The 19,328-nt window shown below is 47.5% G+C and overlaps 7 protein-coding genes across 7 annotated transcripts in view; 3 read left to right on the forward strand and 4 right to left on the reverse strand.

Annotated features, from left to right (window-relative positions):
- LOC143777006 (E3 ubiquitin/ISG15 ligase TRIM25-like) overlaps nt 1-19,328 on the reverse strand; it is a 334,722-nt gene that overhangs the window by 62,970 nt on the left and 252,424 nt on the right. The gene's annotated exons all lie outside the window — the stretch shown is intronic.
- LOC143774079 (histone H2A type 1-like) lies at nt 3,638-4,078 on the reverse strand. The gene has a single exon (XM_077261374.1). The coding sequence runs from the start codon at nt 4,076-4,078 to the stop codon at nt 3,692-3,694; it is 387 nt and encodes a 128-aa protein (XP_077117489.1). The 3' UTR covers nt 3,638-3,691.
- LOC143774080 (histone H2B 1.1-like) lies at nt 4,396-4,812 on the forward strand. Its single transcript, XM_077261375.1, has one exon. It carries the CDS (start codon nt 4,409-4,411, stop codon nt 4,787-4,789), a length of 381 nt encoding a protein of 126 aa, XP_077117490.1. The 5' UTR covers nt 4,396-4,408; the 3' UTR covers nt 4,790-4,812.
- On the reverse strand, nt 10,791-11,305 carry LOC143774081 (histone H2A.J-like). The gene has a single exon (XM_077261377.1). It carries the CDS (start codon nt 11,257-11,259, stop codon nt 10,855-10,857), a length of 405 nt encoding a protein of 134 aa, XP_077117492.1. The 5' UTR covers nt 11,260-11,305; the 3' UTR covers nt 10,791-10,854.
- Nucleotides 11,522-11,965, forward strand: LOC143774082 (histone H2B 1.1-like). The gene has a single exon (XM_077261378.1). The coding sequence runs from the start codon at nt 11,574-11,576 to the stop codon at nt 11,952-11,954; it is 381 nt and encodes a 126-aa protein (XP_077117493.1). The 5' UTR covers nt 11,522-11,573; the 3' UTR covers nt 11,955-11,965.
- On the reverse strand, nt 14,037-14,462 carry LOC143774083 (histone H2B 1.1-like). Its single transcript, XM_077261379.1, has one exon. The coding sequence runs from the start codon at nt 14,438-14,440 to the stop codon at nt 14,060-14,062; it is 381 nt and encodes a 126-aa protein (XP_077117494.1). The 5' UTR covers nt 14,441-14,462; the 3' UTR covers nt 14,037-14,059.
- Nucleotides 14,748-15,193, forward strand: LOC143774084 (histone H2A.J-like). The gene has a single exon (XM_077261380.1). It carries the CDS (start codon nt 14,776-14,778, stop codon nt 15,178-15,180), a length of 405 nt encoding a protein of 134 aa, XP_077117495.1. The 5' UTR covers nt 14,748-14,775; the 3' UTR covers nt 15,181-15,193.

A 19,328-nucleotide genomic window follows, 5' to 3' on the forward strand; every position in this document is an offset into this window, starting at 1 on the left:
AGGATGAACTCCAACAGCGTTAGGGCGAACCATGCACAGTCCGGTGCCATGTCGGAGCTGGACAGTGTCACACCAACTGCCTGTAGTCCCCTAGAATGTTCAATTGAGGTATATAGTGATGTTACATCAAAGGAAACTAAAAAAAAAACTGAAAAAAATACAAAAATTTGCTGGATCCTGTTTTTTCATAAATCAACGGATTTCGACGGGAGCTCAAAGACGTAAGTGTGAAAGAGGCCTTAGAACTAACAGACACTGGGATGAACTTGTGCAGAGCTTCAGGCAGCAAGGGACAGAAAATACAGCGCAAAAGGAAGGCCTCCAAACCCACCTGGCTAGGTGGATCCCAAGTTAATTTCAGGCTGCCCGGACCCTATCAACACCTGTTACCTGTGCTCCAGACTGCACCTGCAATTCACCAGTAAATGGTAAAGGAAACTGCAACCCTTGTGTCCTCAAATAATTTCCTGCACCCCACCGTCAATCATCCCTTTCAACTGTACCGGTAGCCCTGGGGACTAAGCTCTACCTGTGGGAAGCTTTACCAACTTTGCTGCAACAACATCAGCCCCAGTCGTCCCCTTTAAGCAGCATCGGCCATCCCTGGCCGAGTACCACAGGTGGCATCACGAACATTTCAACATAGACTTTATTTCCCACTACACATCATCCCCTTTAATTGGACGCCCAGGGCTACGGACTGGGTCACCGCTTCTGTGACCACCCCTTTAAGTACCGCTGGACCCAGTCCGAGTACCGCACGGTCCTAATGGGTGCTACATATATGACCCCGTTGAATTGAGAAGTGCTATATAAAATGATTATTTATATTATTATTAGGGCTGTGCAGGCGGTGTCCATTTTGGTGGAATCTGTATAAAATGGACAGACTCAAATATGAATCATGGGTATTCATTTTTACTTTCAATTCTGTACTGGTTACAATGCCTCCTGTAAGGTGTAGCTGACATTTTGTGTGTTATTTCTGTTAATTTAGCTCAGGGTCGATGGTAACGCCATATGGACAATCTCTTGTAACTACTTCACCTATTTTATGTTTTGCTGCAATGACTCCTTTTGGTGGACAATCCAATAAACCACTACATTTTTGTATACGAAACATTGTGACATTTTCTTTGGAGTATCGCATCTGGTAAAGATTGCTGCTGAATAAATAAATGTACAAAATAAGTATATTTAACAATGGCGAGCCTTATGAAAACCATTTTCGAAGCTTGAAGAGGGAGAAATGACTCAAGATTAATAAGGCATCAAGTTTCTGCGTTGTTTGGTAAATGTCAATCCATATGGCACCTTAGTCCTCATCAGAAAATTCTACAAGTGCCAACGCTGAAGATAGGCCTGTGATGACCAGAAACCAGAGTAGTCTAACAAAGGAACTACGAGTTGAGGTATTTCAAGGTAAGAAAAAAATGGATGTAATTACTTATTTTTCTATAAAAAAATAGAATGAGATTTATATCTTTAGATGAGTCTAACTTAGAAGTTTTATGGCTCATCTTAAATGCAGAATGTGAAATGGAAAATCTAAAGTTAGATTCTAAGCTGCTGTCCTTTAGTTAAAAAAAAAGAAATTGAACAATATTTTACAGTTAGTTGATGTATTTCACAAGTTTGTGTCAGAAAAATACAACAATGATTGTGTAGAAAAGGATACTAGAGATATTGACTGTAATGTGGAAATTGAACAAGATGTGAGACACGTGTCTGTAACAGCTACTGAAGGTGACCTCAAATTCAAAGTTTGAAATATTCAAATGTTTTAAAAAATTTTCAATATTTTCATAAATAAAACGCAAATAATATCGACCAAGATTTACAAATACCATGAAGAACAATATGTCACGAAAAAAAAACAGAATCACTGGGATAGATTAAAGCTTTTAAGAGTTATTTCTACATAAAGTGACACTGGTCAGATTTGAAAAAATAGGCTAGGTCATTAACGTACAAAGTGGCTCAGTCATTAAGGGGTTAATATATGTCCGCCGTCATCTACTGACCAAAGATTATAGGACAAGAAAAAGTGAAAAGTGTTACATCAGCAGGAACTGCATAACGAAGTACCTGATTCCTGAGGGGAAGAGATAGAAAGAGACACCAGGTCACCTGACAGCAGTGGTGCAGTTCATAATTATAAAAGGCCCAGGAGTGCAGTGAAGGGGAAGAGTCGGCATCTGCACGGGCGCCAAATCAAGTGAAGCAACCAGAATCGGAAGCGAGAGATCCGAACTGAAGGAGCAGAACCAGACGACCAGGCCATTAAAGAGGGACGCTTGTGTGATCTGTGACTTCCAGAGTAGACATATGGTACACAGGCAAATGGGGACGTGCTTCAGGGGTCGAAGGCAGCTAGCGTAATGTTTGAGCAAAGTGACTCATCGATAAGTGATTTACTGCCGATTAGTGTGGTATCATAGGCCTCTACTAGGGTTTGTAGTGACGGGCCTGATAATGACGCACCGCAGGTTAAGATGTTAGGTAAGATCAAGACATCACTGACAATATTTTATTTTAAATAGAACAATAATGTGTGTTAAGAATTGTGTTATTCTGTAGTCCTGTTTTTATGTATTCTATTGTATAGTGTCCTTCCACCGTTTCCTTTATTCTATATATTGTGCAGTAGACGCCACTTAATTCTTGTGTTCATCAAATTTTTGATGGTTAATTTATCGATGTGTCCCTATCTTAAATGCTGTTGCATCCACGTAATTATTTACAGGTACACGGTGCTCTCTGGGGGTACATAGCAGGATATGGAGGGTATAGTGTACCATATGGTGGTACATAGCAGGATATGTGAGGGGCAGCACGTTGGCTCAGTAGTTAGCAGTGCAGCGCTGGAGTCCTGGGCTCAAATCCCACCAAGGACAACATCTGCAAGGAGTTTGTATGTTCTCCCCGCGTTTGCGTGGGTTTCATCCGGGTTCTCCGGTTTCCTCCCACATTCCAAAGACATACTGATAGGGAATTTAGATTGTGAGCCCCAACGGGAACAGCGATGATAATGTGTGCAAACTGTAAAGCGCTGCAGAATAGGTTAGCGCTTTATAAAAATTAAGATTATTATTTATGTAGGGTATATTTGTTTATTTGGTCATAGACCACATCATACACAGGAATTAAGTCTGAATCTTGGCATATGGGCCCTAGAGAGGTACATAGCACTACATGGTAGAATACAGCACAATAATATGTATATATTTGGATATCTCCCCCATATGCACCACACTGTGCCGCCACATGGGATGTGGGGACGGTGCAGTAACATAGGGTCATACTGCAGTGCACTCGTGCTGCCACCAGGACCAGCACCTGCCCACAATACTCCTCTAATGCATGAAGCCCATCACAGGTCATAAAGCACCTTGCACTACAAGACATGGAGGTTGGGGGAGATGATTGTGTAAGGCCTGATACCGGACCAGTAAGTGCCAGTCACAGCAGGTTATAAACCATCAGTCCCCACTGTACCTACCAAGTAGTGACATTTTATACCCACTGCCGGGTGCAACTACAGCGCCTGTATACTCTAATGCAATACAGAATCTCTGCCATATAACAGATCATCACACCAGAGATCAGCGGCGTCAGCTCTTGTGGTGACGGGGTGGGTGGCTCTTAGAAGAGCCTTTGGGTTGTGTGGATGATACGGGGTCAGTGTCGCTTACTTGCTCTTCTTGCTGCTCTCGGTCTTCTTGGGCAGCAGCACAGCCTGGATGTTGGGCAGGACGCCCCCCTGGGCGATGGTCACCCCACCCAGCAGCCTGTTCAGCTCCTCATCATTGCGCACGGCCAGCTGCAGGTGTCGGGGGATGATGCGGGTCTTCTTGTTGTCCCGGGCAGCATTGCCGGCTAATTCCAGGATCTCAGCAGTCAGATACTCCAGCACAGCAGCCAGATAGACCGGAGCACCAGCGCCCACCCTCTCAGCATAGTTACCCTTGCGGAGAAGCCGGTGCACACGACCAACTGGGAACTGCAGTCCTGCCCGGGATGAACGGGTCTTGGCTTTAGCACGGGCCTTCCCTCCTTGTTTGCCGCGTCCAGACATCACTGCACTCACAGTTATCAGCAGATAGAGAACTCTATTGTGTGGGGAGTGTTGCAGGCTGCACCTTTTATAACCTGCTGCTGCCCCGCCTCCTCTCCTGCCATTGGCTGAATCTGAAGTCACCAATGGAAACAAGACTTGTGGAAACACCAATGAGCTGCAGAGGGTGGAGATCATTACATGGTACATTGGTCACATGATATTCTCACCCAATAGAACAGTGATCTGACAGCATTGCTCATTTGCATGGCCGGTCTATAAATACGGCCGCTCTGGGAGGAGCAGGATAATTATTTTTTTCTCCAGTGAAGAGAACATTCTGCTCTCATCATGCCTGATCCTGCCAAGTCTGCACCAGCAGCCAAGAAGGGCTCCAAGAAAGCTGTGACCAAGACTCAGAAGAAGGATGGGAAGAAGCGGAGGAAGACCAGGAAGGAGAGCTATGCCATCTATGTGTACAAGGTGCTGAAGCAGGTCCACCCTGACACCGGCATCTCCTCCAAGGCCATGGGCATCATGAACTCCTTTGTCAACGACATCTTTGAGCGCATTGCAGGGGAAGCCTCCCGCCTGGCTCACTACAACAAGCGCTCCACCATCACCTCCCGGGAGATCCAGACCGCTGTGCGCCTGCTGCTGCCCGGAGAGCTGGCCAAGCACGCCGTGTCTGAGGGCACCAAGGCCGTCACCAAGTACACCAGCGCCAAGTGATCTGCTCCGTGCTCTGCACCCACAAGCCAAAGGCTCTTCTAAGAGCCACCCACCCTGTCTACATCAGAGCTTTGGCTGCTTGTCTGTACGGCTGAATAGACTCGCATTGCAAAGATGACCTGCAAAACAAAACTGCAAAAAATAACAGCATCATTATGGGTTTATGAAAGATAAGTTGTGCCTAAACCAGACGTTGGGTTTCTAGAAGGTAAGTGCCAATCTGGATGGTGGTAATGTGGCTGATGTGATATATCTGGACTGATTATACTGAACCACACAACAGCCTTGTAGCAACGCTCAAGAAGCTGGGTATAAAGACTCTGCAGGTGGGAGAAGAACTAGTTAAGACGGGAAACAAATGTGTTGTAAATTGTACATTCTCTAAATGTAATAGTCAAGAGTGGGAAGAACCGCAATTATCTGTTTTGGGAGCAGTGGGGACCTCAATGATCTGTATTGGGAGCAGTGGGGACCTCAATGATCTGTTTTGGGAGCAGTGGGGACCTCAATGATCTGTATTGGGAGCAGTGGGGACCTCAATGATCTGTATTGGGAGCAGTGGGGACCTCAATGATCTGTATTGGGAGCAGTGGGGACCTCAATGATCTGTATTGGGAGCAGTGGGGACCTCAATGATCTGTATTGGGAGCAGTGGGGACCTCAATGATCTGTATTGGGAGCAGTGGGGACCTCAATGATCTGTATTGGGAGCAGTGGGGACCTCAATGATCTGTATTGGGAGCAGTGGGGACCTCAATGATCTGTATTGGGAGCAGTGGGGACCTCAATGATCTGTATTGGGAGCAGTGGGGACCTCAATGATCTGTATTGGGAGCAGTGGGGACCTCAATGATCTGTATTGGGAGCAGTGGGGACCTCAATGATCTGTATTGGGAGCAGTGGGGACCTCAATGATCTGTATTGGGAGCAGTGGGGACCTCAATGATCTGTATTGGGAGCAGTGGGGACCTCAATGATCTGTATTGGGAGCAGTGGGGACCTCCAGGATCTGTATTGGGAGCAGTGGGGACAGCAAGGACCTGTTAGGACACTATAATTACTTGATTACCATGTGGATAAGTGAGAGTAGGGGTACGTGCCCACGATCAGGAAAAGCAGCATTTTGGGCGCAGTTCACCTGCCCTGCATTCTACATTAGAAGCACAGTGGATGGGATTTATTGAAAAAGCGGGTCTTTTCACCTGCGAAACGCGCGTCGGGGCACCTGCACCCGGTCCGGGACTCCTGCATCTCTGTCCTAGGTGAGCATTCCACCCCCAGTAAGATATAGTTACGTGCATTATTGGTAGTACTTAATTATGGGGTTCATGGTTATGTCGCCTATACACAATGCTGATGTTGCACTTTGCACTTTACTTGTGAAATATATCTGTTATATTCAGCAATAAGAGATAGAGTGCGGAGGTACTGTGGCGCTTTGGTGTCGTTTCCTGCAAAAAAATCTTTTGTGATGACTTGTCTGTATAATTTATTTTGGTGATTTATATTAATAAACTTTTCTACTCTTTCAGTACTTAGCGATATTTTCAGCAGTTTCTCATTTTTCTGATCAGAAGTTTTTTTATTACTCACCCTTCGCTCCCCAGACTGGCGGAGGCTCCTAATCAATGTTGAACTAAAGGCTGATCTATTTCAAGGTCTGAATCCCACATTGTCACTAAAGGGAATCTGTCACCCCCCCCCCCCCCCAGTGTGTTTTGGAGTGGATGTGGTAGGTTCAGGCTTAGAGGCCAGTGCAATGCATCAAGGAACTTTTAAGTATTAGAGCACAATAAGTCAGGAGAAAGGAAGTTGTCGATTAACCCCATGAGAGCTGGATCCAGCACTGAAGATGTGCTGCTACAGCATAATAAAAGGTAATATTGCTAAATTAAACACAGTGGATGTTTTCAGTGGCACATAATAGCAAGATTTATGAAAAAAAAAAGTTATGGTAGTGGACAACTTCTTTAATGATTTCTTCCCTGCCCCCTGTCTTAATTGTAATACCCCCTCCTATCAGCGTCAGTTACAGCCCAGGAATCCCGCACCTGCACTCCCTCCACAATACATACCTGAGGCGCCCTACTGTGGGCGCTGCATTCAGGGTAAATGCTAGACTGTATGGGTTCCTTCCAGGTGTGACATAATTTCCGTCACGTGTTATGGGCGTGCTCTTAGTTCACATCATGGGCGTGTTCTCTTTTAGCAAAGCGCGAAGCAGCACGTCATGGCGCATAGAGGTTAGTGGTTTCAGGGTGAAAAATGTACGATCTGCTGCTCGGTTTTGGGGGCAACCTGCATGTGGTGGGGTTTGGGGTGGGTGACCTGCTGCTGGCTATTGGGGGGGATCCCTGTGGTGGGAATTGGGGGTGCAACCTGCTGCTGGCTATTGGGGGATCCTTGTGGTGGGATTTGGGGTGACCTGCTTGTGATGGGGTTTAGGGGGGGCGACCTTGTGGGGGGCAACCTGCTTGTGGTGGGATGTGGGGGGCAACCTGCTTGTGGTGGGATGTAGGTGGCGACCTGCTGCAGGCTATTGGGGGGACCTCTGTGGTGGAATTTGAAGGCAACCTGCTTGTGGGGTTTTGGGGGGCGACCTGCTGCTGGCTATTGGGGGACTTGCTTGTGGTGAGATGTGGGGGGCGACCTGCTTGTGATGGGGTTTGGGGGGGACCCCTGTAGTGGGATTTGGGGTGACTTGCTTACGGGGGGCCACTTTTAGTGGGGGTGACCTGCTTGGTGGGGTGGGTGACCTTCTTGCTGCTGGCTATTGGGGGGAACTTTGTGGTGAACCTTGGAGGTGACCTGCTGCTGGCTATTGGGGGGGATCCCTGTGGTGGTATTTGGGGGTGACCTGCATGTGGTAGGGTTTTGGGGGGTGACCTGCTGCTGGCTATTGGGGGCACCCCTGTGGTGGGCTTTGGGGGTGACTTGCTCACGGGGTGGACCTTTTTTAGTGGGGGGGGGGCGACCTGCTGCTGGCTATTGGGGGATCCCTGTGGTGGGATTTTGGGGACGACCTGCGTGTGGGGTTTGGAGGGGGTGACCTGCTGCTGGATATTGAGGGCCCCCTGTGGTGGGATTTGGGGGTGACCCTCTGCTTACGGGATGGACCCTTTTTGTGGGTTGGCGACCTGCTGGTGCTGGGATTTTGGGGGGGCGATCTGCTGCAGGCTATTAGGGGGACCCCTGTGGTGGGATTTGAGGGCGACCTGCTTGTGGTGTGATTTGGGAGGGTGACCTGCTGCTGGCTATTGGGGGGGACCCTTGTGGTGGGATTTGGAGGCAACCTGCTGCTTACGGGGGGGACCCCTTTTACAGGGAAACCATCCGCCACCTCATCAGGAGCATGCCCATGCTTTGTAGGGAGGTCATACAGGCACATGGAGGCCACACACACACTACTGAGCATCATTTCCTTGTCTTGAGGCATTTCCACTGAATTTGAATCAGCCTGTAACTTCATTTTCCACTTAGAAAATGATGCTCAAAATCAAACTCCAGACCTCCGTGGGGTATTAGTTGTGATTTACATTGATCATTTTTAGGTTTTACTGTTCTCAACGCATTCCACTATGTAATGAATAAAGATTTACAACTGGAATATTTCATTCAGTGATATCTAGGATGTGGGACATAATATACAGACGTGGGAAAAATTGTTGGTCCCCCTCGTTTAATGACAGAAAAACCCACATAAACAACTTGAATCTGACAAAAGTAATAATAAATTAAAGATCTATGAAAATGAACAAATTTAAGTCAGACATTGCTTTTCAACCATGCTTCAACATAAATTTATAAAAATAAAACTCATGAAATAAGCCTGGACAGAAACGATGGTACCCCCGGCGGAGGACAGGTTCCCTTTAATAGAGAAGAAGCCGATCACTTGTTTATTGCAACCGGAGCTGCCGCCGAGATACATGAGCAAAGAACAGTATGGAGAGTATAAAGCACTATAATGGAGGCACACAGCATGATATTGAGGATATACAGCACTATATGGGGGTATACAGGAGGATATGGAGAGTATATAGCACTATATGGGGATATACAGCAGCATACAGAGAGTACATAGCACTATATGGGGGTATAGAGCGGGATATGGAGAGTATATATCATGTATATAGCACTATATGAGGGTATACAGCAGGTTATGGAGGGAATATAGCACTATATGGAGGTATACAGCAGGATATGGAGGGTATATACCACTATATGGGGGTATACAGCAGAATATGGAGAGTATATAACATTATATGGAGGTATACAGCAGGATATGGAGGGTATATAGCACTATATGGGGGTATACAGCAGAATATGGAGAGTATATAACATTATATGGAGGTATACAGCAGAATATGGAGGTAAAAGGAGGATATAACCCTTGGCTCCCCTGATCAGGGATGATCTCAGTGATTTCTCACGCCACCATTGTTCCCAGCAGGAGGTCACTTAGGTCTGTGACTAGATGTAACGTCCTCGCGATAAAAGCGGGAAAATGACAGGAAAAAGTGCGGGAAATTCAAACTCCCCACCAGTTCTGTGCTCCGCCCACATGTGAGGAGAAGCCGCAGCTCCTGCTGCTGGGGGAGGGGCTGGTGATCGCCCGGTGCCCGGATGGCTGCAGTCTGCTCTGCGGGAGCTGGAAACATCGGGCACTAAAGGGTTAACACTAAGTGTCTGCGGGGAAGTGACCCTGTGGGCGGAGCCGTAGCCCTACTGAGTACTGATTGGCTGAGAGCTGAATATGAAATTCCCGCCCAACGGCTGAGAGTTTCTACCGCTCTTCGGTCCCCTCACGTGGTGTCATGGCGGCGGCTCTGCCTAGCTCATCTATATACACAATGTATTCAGCACTATAGCGCGATGTTTTGCACAGTTTGGGGGTATACAGCGCTGTGTGTAGAGCATATTGTACTGTTTTATGAGGGTGGCCGCATCATATTGCTCTGCAGAGCTCTATCTGGAGGTGTTTACTAACAGTACAGAGGGTAATACAGCAGTTAAGGCTACGTTCACATTAGCGTTAAGCTAATGTGCGTCGGGTTTGCGTCGGCGACGCATGCGTCATGCGCCCCCTATACTTAACATGGGGGACGCATGTGTTTTTTTGTTGCGTTGTGCCACACATGCGTCTTTTTTGCCGCAAGCGTCGGACCAAGAAAACGCAACAAGTTGCATTTTTCTTGCGTCCGATTTTCGGCAAAAACCGACGCATGCGTCGCAAAACGCAGCGTTTTTGCGTGCGTTTTGCCGCGTTTTTGTGTGCGTTGCGTCGCCGACGCAGCGGCGCACAACGCTAGTGTGAACGTAGCCTAACAGATGTTAATGCACTATATATGGGGGTGCACAGAACATTTTGGGGAATAAACAGCTGTAATAACCTATATAGCGACGTGTACCCCTCAAATAGGGAGTATATAGCACTATAAGGAGGTGTCCCTGTAATAGTGATAATTTCACTTCTATAGCGCTGACATTCAGTGTCCCGCTATGTGATTTTATTGGATATTAGACTGTTCACACTGATTTACATCAATTTAGAACCACGTAATATCCGACCCCGTGTCACTACGTTCCTATGATGGTATTCGCACTCATATACAAAGTTTAATTCACTTTTGATGAAGGAATTGTGATTTTCCCGGAGACTGAGCACTGACCTGAGGATCGCTCCTGGTTCTCCATGGGATACTGATGGGATACACAGGCGAGCTCATCTTTTTCTACCACTTTATCAGCTTTGTGGGTACAGAACACTATGAGGAGTCTACAACAAGGTGTATGGATGGTACAGTTCTAAATGGGATAAAGCTCTATTATGTAGCAGAGTAACATGGGTGAAAAATAGAAGCATCAGGAACATACACCACAATACAGAATATATATTTTGATAGTTTATACCCCCCAGTGCTGTGCTGCTGGGGGACTACGATGGATTTTCTGTCATATACATTAGTATTCTCAGAGATCAGCAGCATCAGCTCTTATGGTGACGGTGTGGGTGGCTCTTAGAAGAGCCTTTGGGTTGTGTAGATAGATGGGATTAGTGGCGATCACTTGCTCTTGCCTGACTTGCTGCTCACCTTGCTGCTCTCGGTCTTCTTGGGCAGCAGCACGGCCTGGATGTTGGGCAGGACGCCCCCCTGGGCGATGGTCACCCCACCCAGCAGCCTGTTCAGCTCCTCGTCATTGCGCACAGCCAGCTGCAGGTGTCGGGGGATGATGCGGGTCTTCTTGTTGTCCCGGGCAGCATTGCCAGCTAATTCCAGGATCTCGGCGGTCAGATACTCCAGCACAGCAGCCAGATAGACCGGAGCACCGGCGCCCACCCTCTCAGCATAGTTACCCTTGCGGAGAAGTCTGTGCACACGACCAACCGGGAACTGCAGTCCTGCCCGGGATGAGCGGGTCTTGGCTTTAGCACGGGCCTTCCCTCCTTGTTTGCCGCGTCCAGACATCACTGCACTCACAGTAATCAGCAGATAGAGAACTCTATTGTGTGGTGACTGTGCAGTCTCCTGCGCCTTTTATAACCTACTGCCTCCTCTCCTGCCATTGGCTGAATCTGAAGTCACCAATGGAAAGAATATTTGGAGGAAGCTCCAATGAGCTGCAGTGGGTGGGTATTATTACGTCACATAACTATCTCACCAAATAGAAAAGTGATCTAACAGCATTGCTCATTTGCATGGCCGGTCTATAAATACGGCCGCTCTGGGAGGAGCAGGATCATTATTTTCTTTTCCAGTGAAGAGAACATTCTGCTATCATCATGCCTGATCCTGCCAAGTCTGCACCAGCAGCCAAGAAGGGCTCCAAGAAAGCTGTGACCAAGACTCAGAAGAAGGATGGTAAGAAGCGGAGGAAGACCAGGAAGGAGAGCTATGCCATCTATGTGTACAAGGTGCTGAAGCAGGTCCACCCTGACACTGGCATCTCCTCCAAGGCCATGGGCATCATGAACTCCTTTGTCAATGACATCTTTGAGCGCATTGCAGGGGAAGCCTCCCGCCTGGCTCACTACAACAAGCGCTCCACCATCACCTCCCGGGAGATCCAGACCGCTGTGCGCCTGCTGCTTCCAGGAGAGCTGGCCAAGCATGCCGTGTCTGAGGGCACCAAGGCCGTCACCAAGTACACCAGCGCCAAGTGATCTGCTCCGTGCTCTGCACCCACAACCCAAAGGCTCTTCTAAGAGCCACCCACCCCGTCTATATCAGAGCTGTGGCTTTATCTTCCTGAATTCGGTGTGGTTGTACTGAAGTGTGCAAATGGATGTTCAGCAATAGATGCTGTGGCATCCACTACCTGACAGCACAAATGATTCACCATGGTGGCACCTAAGACTATTTGTGTGGTTGAGTGCATAGGGGCCAAGATAAGAAACTGTACCCTCCTCTCCCCCAACCTCCACGTCCTGTAGTACGAGGTAATAGAAACACAGTAAGGTGACCACATTACAGGGCATTAGATTAGTATTGTGGGCAGATGCTGCTCCTGGTGGCCGCACTAGTGCACTGCAGCATGACCCTGTGTTACTGCACTGTCCTCACATCCCATGTGACCACACAGTGTGGTGTGTATGGGGGAGATATTCAAATATGTACACCCCCCATATACTGCTTCCCACCCCCCATCATGAGCTGTATGTTACCATGTAGTAGTCTCTGCCTCTGTATTTATGCCCAAGTGCTGCCATAGAGCATCCATGCAATGCTTTATAAGCCCATATAGTGCTGTATGATTTCTTACATTGCGGCCCTAACGTTTACCCTCCATATAGCGCTGATCATATACTGATGTGTAACCGCCATAGTGCTGTACCCCCACATCCCGAGATATATATATATATATATATATATCTCTAAATCCTCCATATCCTATTCTGCGCCCCATGTATTATGGTAAACCCGCCCCCATAGACATAATCCTGAGTGCCCTGAATATACTCCTGTATTACGCCATATAGTGCCTACCAGATCCACTCAGCCTCACAGCAGCCGCCGCCATCATACCACGTGTTACACTGAGGAGATTCGAGAACAAAGAGGAAAGAAACTCTCAGCCGTTAGGCGGGAATTTCATATTCAGTGCTCAGCCAATCAGCACTCAGTAGGGCTATGGCTCCGCCCACAGGGTCACTTCCCGCAGACACTTTGTGTTAACTCTTTAGTGCCCGATGTTTCCAGCTCCCGCAGAGCAGACTGCAGCCATCCGGGCACCGGGCGATCACCAGCCCCTCCCCCAGCAGCAGGAGCTGCGGCTTCTCCTCACATGTGGGCGGAGCACAGAACTGTTGGGGAGTTTGAATTTCCCGCACTTTTTCCAGTCACTTTCTCGCTTTTATCTAGTCACAGACCTGAATGACCTCCTGCTGTGAACAATGGCAGCGTGAGAAATCACTGAGAACATTCCTGGTCAGGGAAGCCAAGGGTTATATCCTCTGTATAACCCCCATATAGTGCTGTGTACCCCCATATAGTGCTATATACCCTACATTATCTTGCTGTATACCTCCATAAAAAGCGATATACTCTCCATGCCTTGCTCTATACCCTTCATATCCTGCTGAATACACTCCTGTATTCCTCCATGTAGTGCCATAAACCCCCATATAGCGCTTTATACCACCATACTGTTCTTTGCTCATGTATCTCTTGTGATAGACAAATGATCGGCTTCTCCCTTAGTGACAGATTCAGACCTAGAACTAGATCACAGCCAAAGAAAGTTTTCAAAGAAAGCAGATACAGTATGTAATACTTTTTTTAATATACATGATCACATGAAGATATGAGCCTGGGACATCTTATAGAATCCCACGGTTTGCAGTATCATCTCTACGCCAATGACACGCAGATCTACCTATCCAGACCTGACCTCACCTCCTTACTTACCAAAACCCCACAATGTGTCTGCTTATTCATTCATTTCCACTCGCTTTCTAAAACTGAACATGGACAAAACAGAATTCATTCTCTTTCCCCCATTTCACTCTGCCCCTCCACCCGACCTATCCAGCAATTTCAATGGCTGCTCACTTTCCCCAGTCCCACATGCTCGGTGCCTCCAGGTGATTCCCGACTCTGCCCTCTATTTCAAGCCACATTTCCATGTTGGTGGTAGAGAATATTGTGCAGGTCCTTACAATGCCGGTCAGTGCAGCAGGACACAGATAAGCATCCACAGCTCTGATGTAGACGGGGTGGGTGGCTCTTAGAAGAGCCTTTGGGTTCTGGGTGCAGAGCACGGAGCAGATCACTTGGCGCTGGTGTACTTGGTGACGGCCTTGGTGCCCTCAGACACGGCGTGCTTGGCCAGCTCTCCGGGCAGCAGCAGGCGCACAGCGGTCTGGATCTCCCGGGAGGTGATGGTGGAGCGCTTGTTGTAGTGAGCCAGGCGGGAGGCTTCCCCTGCGATGCGCTCAAAGATGTCATTGACAAAGGAGTTCATGATGCCCATGGCCTTGGAGGAGATGCCGGTGTCAGGGTGGACCTGCTTCAGCACCTTGTACACATAGATGGCATAGCTCTCCTTCCTGGTCTTCCTCCGCTTCTTCCCATCCTTCTTCTGAGTCTTGGTCACAGCTTTCTTGGAGCCCTTCTTGGCTGCTGGTGCAGACTTGGCAGGATCAGGCATGATGAGAGCAGAATGTTCTCTTCACTGGAGAAAGAAATAATGATCCTGCTCCTCCCAGAGCGGCCGTATTTATAGACCGGCCATGCAAATGAGCAATGCTGTCAGATCGTTGGTCCATTGGATGAGAAAGTCATGTGACCTATGTAAACGTCATGATCTCCGCCCACTGCAACTCATTGGTGTTTCCGCAAGTCTTGTTTCCATTGGTAACTTCAGATTCAGCCAATGGCAGGAGAGGAGGCGGGGCAACAGCAGGTTATAAAAGGCGCAGGAGGTGGCATAATCACCACACACAAAAGATTTTTTTCTGTCTGCTGATATCTGTGAGCTCAGTGATGTCTGGACGCGGCAAACAAGGAGGGAAGGCCCGTGCTAAAGCCAAGACCCGCTCATCCCGGGCAGGACTGCAGTTCCCGGTTGGTCGTGTGCACAGACTTCTCCGCAAGGGTAACTATGCTGAGAGGGTGGGCGCCGGTGCTCCGGTGTATCTGGCTGCTGTGCTGGAGTATCTGACCGCTGAGATCTTGGAATTAGCCGGCAATGCCGCCCGGGACAACAAGAAGACCCGCATCATCCCCCGACACCTGCAGCTGGCCGTGCGCAATGACGAGGAGCTGAACAGGCTGCTGGGTGGGGTGACCATCGCCCAGGGGGGCGTCCTGCCCAACATCCAGGCTGTGCTGCTGCCCAAGAAGACCGAAAGCAGCAAGGTGAGCAGCAAGTCAGGCAAGAGCAAGTGATCGCCACTAATCCATCCATCTATCTACACAACCCAAAGGCTCTTCTAAGAGCCACCCACACCGTCACCACAAGAGCTGACACCGCTGATCTCTAGTATGATTTTCTGTATTTTCCAACCATGAATTAAGCCAATTTCTTGTTTGAGGCTGGCCGAATTGCCTACAAAGGATCCAGACTTGCTAAACGCACACAGCATTCTATTCTGACACCTGCTGCCCTGTGCTTTACTTGAAATATATCCCCTGATAAACCCCCTTTTATATGCAGGGGGGAAATGCATTGGGATAGGGTGCTGTACACAAAGATGAGAACATTTCTATACTACCTTCTGATTATTGGTTTCTGTAGCCAGTTTCCAGCTAATTCTATTTGGTACACACTATTTAAGACATTGAGATTGATAGTGTTATGGTCCGCTGTATCTGTATAATATGAACCCCATTATGGTGCCGTTTATACAGCTATTTTACACTATCTCGATATGCTGATCCCCGTTATATTTTAACAATCTATGGTCAAGTTATTTGTTTTTCTGTATGAATCTTACTATGGTTAAGCCTGGTTCTATGCTTAACATCCCATGGCCGATAATCTTGCAGCTCCAATCTGATGCTCTCTGTCTTTTCCCTACTCTATCCTCCTGTTTACTGCAGATTGGAACATTAACAATCCATTCCTTCTCGGTTCCTCAAACTCACCAGACTTACACATGAGCCATCTATTACTAACATTAGGCTGACACTTTCGGATCAAAACTTCCCAGCCAGATTATATCTATAAGTTTATCACTTTAGCATTATATTTGGGTATTGAAGGCATTTTAGGTTAGTCCAGTGAGGGTCAGGTAGGGATAGCTATCATTAAGCGGCACCGCCATATCGAATCACTAGGGTGCCAGCCTCCACTGTCAGGAAAGGTCACTAAGGGTTAGACATTGTCTCCCTTAAGATTCTTATTAGTGACTTATCCATTTTCTACACCCAGCTGATCTAATATGTTGTTGCTTATGACCCTCTACCGCCCTAATTTATTATAATTGGGGTATTAATGAATATAAATAGCGTTTTTTTTTTTTTTTATATGTGGTTGTACTGTGATGTTCTGAACGTACAGATTTAATATATGGCCGAGATTCTGCATAACACTAGGGGGTATGGGGAACATAACCACACCAGGCAGATGGCCTTGTATAGGGGGTGTGAAAACCCACACAAACATGCAATATAGTGTTGTACACACCCAAACAGTATAATAGTCATGTTTTGAGGAATATACCTAATTTACTCAGTCTGGTAGGAGCCGCCACCATGTGTTACACTGAGAACAAAGAGCAGGAAATCTATCAGCCTTTGTGCGGGAATTTCATATTCAGTGTCAGTCAATCAGCACTCAGTAAGGCTATGGCTCCGCCCATGGGCAGCACAGGATCACTTCCCCCTCAGACACTTAGCGTTAACCCTTTAGTACCCGATGTTTCCAGATCCCACAGACTGCAGCTATCTCAGCACAGGATGATCACCAGCCTCTCCCCCTCAGATGTAAGCCGAGGACAGAACTGTTGGGGGATTTTGAATTTACCGCCAGAATGTTAGTCACAGATCTGGCTCCACCGGTCTGATAATGTGAGATTCAGGAACCAACAATCTAATATGGTGGCTCACAATTAGATGAGAAGTTATTCCAACTCCATTATAAAAAAAAGAACAATTTTATTAAATAATATATATAAAATAATAAAAGAGGGGGGTTCTTAGTGTGGCACCAGGGCAGAGCATTTCTGACTACACTGATATCATTGTACTCTATTGAGCCATTGTGGGGTTTATTACCTTCTAGGTTAGTGCTGTGGTATACTACATAGCAGCCTTGCATCAGTTTATTGCAACTTCAGTGCAAATGTGCTATACATTTTCTGCTTGCTATGAATATTACTACCATCTAAGCTCACACTGTCCTCTTCAGATTCACATCAGGTAGCCTCCCCTCACCATTTTTTACTTTTGCATTATTAGCTGTTTGACTCTCCCCTCTTTTTGCCCGAGGTTTTTATTGCCCGTCTTTTTATATGTTGATATTTAATAAAATTATTCTTTATTTTATCATAGTTGAAATCACTTCTCATCTAGTGGTGGTCCACCATATTAGATTATCTTGGTTCATGAACTTTGAAGTGTCACACTTATTTTTTTGAACATATGGAAATAAATATGAGATTCAGATCTAGGAATATAGCCAATCCCCAGTACACCGTGCATGTGAAGATTATTATTATTGTTTATTTATATAGCACCATTAATTCCATGGTGCTGTACATGAGAAGGGCTCTAGCCCTGCACCTGTTGTAGCCCACAGTCAAGCAGCACCATCATCAAGCCCGTCAACGTCCTTGACCGAGCACAGCCTTCAGTTGTCTATAACCCAGTCTTCGCAACGCATGCGGAAATACCCCGCCAATGCCCCACAGGCCACAGTCCTAAATTCTAATATTTCTCTTCTGCTTGCGCTAGAAACGCTGCCTTTTAGGCTCATTTAGACGGAAGCTTTCCGCAACTTGATGGCGGAGGCCGTCCCAAGGTACTCAGTCCCCAGTTGCCACTATTTCTCCCGGTGTGCCGTAGCGGCATTACACCAGCATGTGGTCCCACAACATTACCCGTGCCCTCAACAATGCTGTTACAGGGAAAGTCCACCTAACCGTGGACAATTGCTTGTGGGCAGGGACGGTACATCTCACTGATGGCACACTGGGTTAACATAGTGAAAGCTCGGGACCCAGTCGGACATTGGGATGGAACACATCCTCCCCACGCCGAGGATTGCTGGCCCTACGTCTATCAGGATGGCCCCCACAGTCTACAGCTCCTGCACCTCCTCCTCCTCCTCCTCCTCTTCATCTTCCATGTCTGAAATCAACACATCAGTCAGAAGCTGGAAGCACTGCAGCACTGTCTCAGCCAAGTGGCAACAGGCAGTGCTGAAGCTAATCTGCATAGGTGACAAACCGCACAATGCAGAAGAGTTGTGGACAGCACTGAAAGAGCAGTCAGATGTTTGGATGACACCGCTGAACCTACAGCCAGGCATGGTCATGTGTGACAATGGCCATAACCTGGTGGCTGCTGTGAGGCAAGGTGAGCTCACACACGTACCTTGCTTGGCCCATGTGCTTAACCTTGTGGTTCAACGTTTTCTGAAAAGCTACCTGGATCTGCCGGATCTGCTAGAGAAAGTACGCCATCTGTCTGCCCATTTTAGAAAGTCAGCTACAGCTTCAGCCGTCCTTGCCGCTGGTGTGTGATGTCCCCACGCACTGGAACTCTAAGCTGCTTATGTTGGAAAGGCTTTGTGAGCAGAAGAGGGCAGTTGTTGACTACCAACATCAACAAGGCCATCGATACTCAGTTCAGACTCCACACATAAGACCTCAGGAGTGGACATGGATGTCCGACATATGCACCATCCTCCAAAACTTTGAGGACTGCACCAAGATGGTGAGCAGCGATGACGCCATAATTAGCATCACCATTCTTAAAACCTCTCTGCTCACAATTAAAGAGGATGCATTGCAGGCAGAGCACGAGGACATGGAGCAAGGAACCATACAGGGGGATTACACTCAGCCCAGCCTCATGTCTTCTCATCGTGGATTGGTAGGCAATGAGGAGGAAGAACAGGAGCTACTTTCATGCGCTATAGACGGTACTTCAAACATAGCTGTCATACCGTTTGCTCAATGGGGATGGCCTGAGGACAGGGAGGAGGAGGACAGCATGGTCAGTCGTCCTGTTGGTGAGGACATGGAAGTCTTGCCTGTTAGCAGTCTGGCACGCATGGCTGACTTTATGTTGCACCGCTTTTCACGTGACCCTCGCATTATAAAAATTTTGGGTGACATTCATTACTGGTTGGTGACACTTCTAGACCCACGTTACAAGGAGAACTTTCAATCTCTTCTACCAGAGGCAGAGAGGTGTACTAAAATCTTGCAGTACCAGAGGGCCCTTGTAGCGGAATTACTTAGAAAATTCCCATTTGAGAACGCTGGCAGCAGACGTCAGAGTTTGTTGTATAACCAAGGAGTCCAAGCGAGAGAGACAGAAGTGCAATCCAGCTCAGGCAAGGGAACAATGGCAAAGTTCTGTGACAA

The sequence above is a fragment of the Ranitomeya variabilis genome, chromosome 5 (genome assembly GCF_051348905.1).
Source record: "Ranitomeya variabilis isolate aRanVar5 chromosome 5, aRanVar5.hap1, whole genome shotgun sequence".
In the NCBI taxonomy this organism is placed as follows: Eukaryota; Metazoa; Chordata; class Amphibia; order Anura; family Dendrobatidae; genus Ranitomeya; species Ranitomeya variabilis.

Bases quoted from the DNA above. Each gene is read 5' to 3' on its own strand.
- LOC143774079 (XM_077261374.1), bottom strand. From the start codon at position 4,078: ATGTCTGGACGCGGCAAACAAGGAGGGAAGGCCCGTGCTAAAGCCAAG.
- LOC143774082 (XM_077261378.1), top strand. From the start codon at position 11,574: ATGCCTGATCCTGCCAAGTCTGCACCAGCAGCCAAGAAGGGCTCCAAG.
- LOC143774081 (XM_077261377.1), bottom strand. From the start codon at position 11,259: ATGTCTGGACGCGGCAAACAAGGAGGGAAGGCCCGTGCTAAAGCCAAG.
- LOC143774084 (XM_077261380.1), top strand. From the start codon at position 14,776: ATGTCTGGACGCGGCAAACAAGGAGGGAAGGCCCGTGCTAAAGCCAAG.
- LOC143774080 (XM_077261375.1), top strand. From the start codon at position 4,409: ATGCCTGATCCTGCCAAGTCTGCACCAGCAGCCAAGAAGGGCTCCAAG.
- LOC143774083 (XM_077261379.1), bottom strand. From the start codon at position 14,440: ATGCCTGATCCTGCCAAGTCTGCACCAGCAGCCAAGAAGGGCTCCAAG.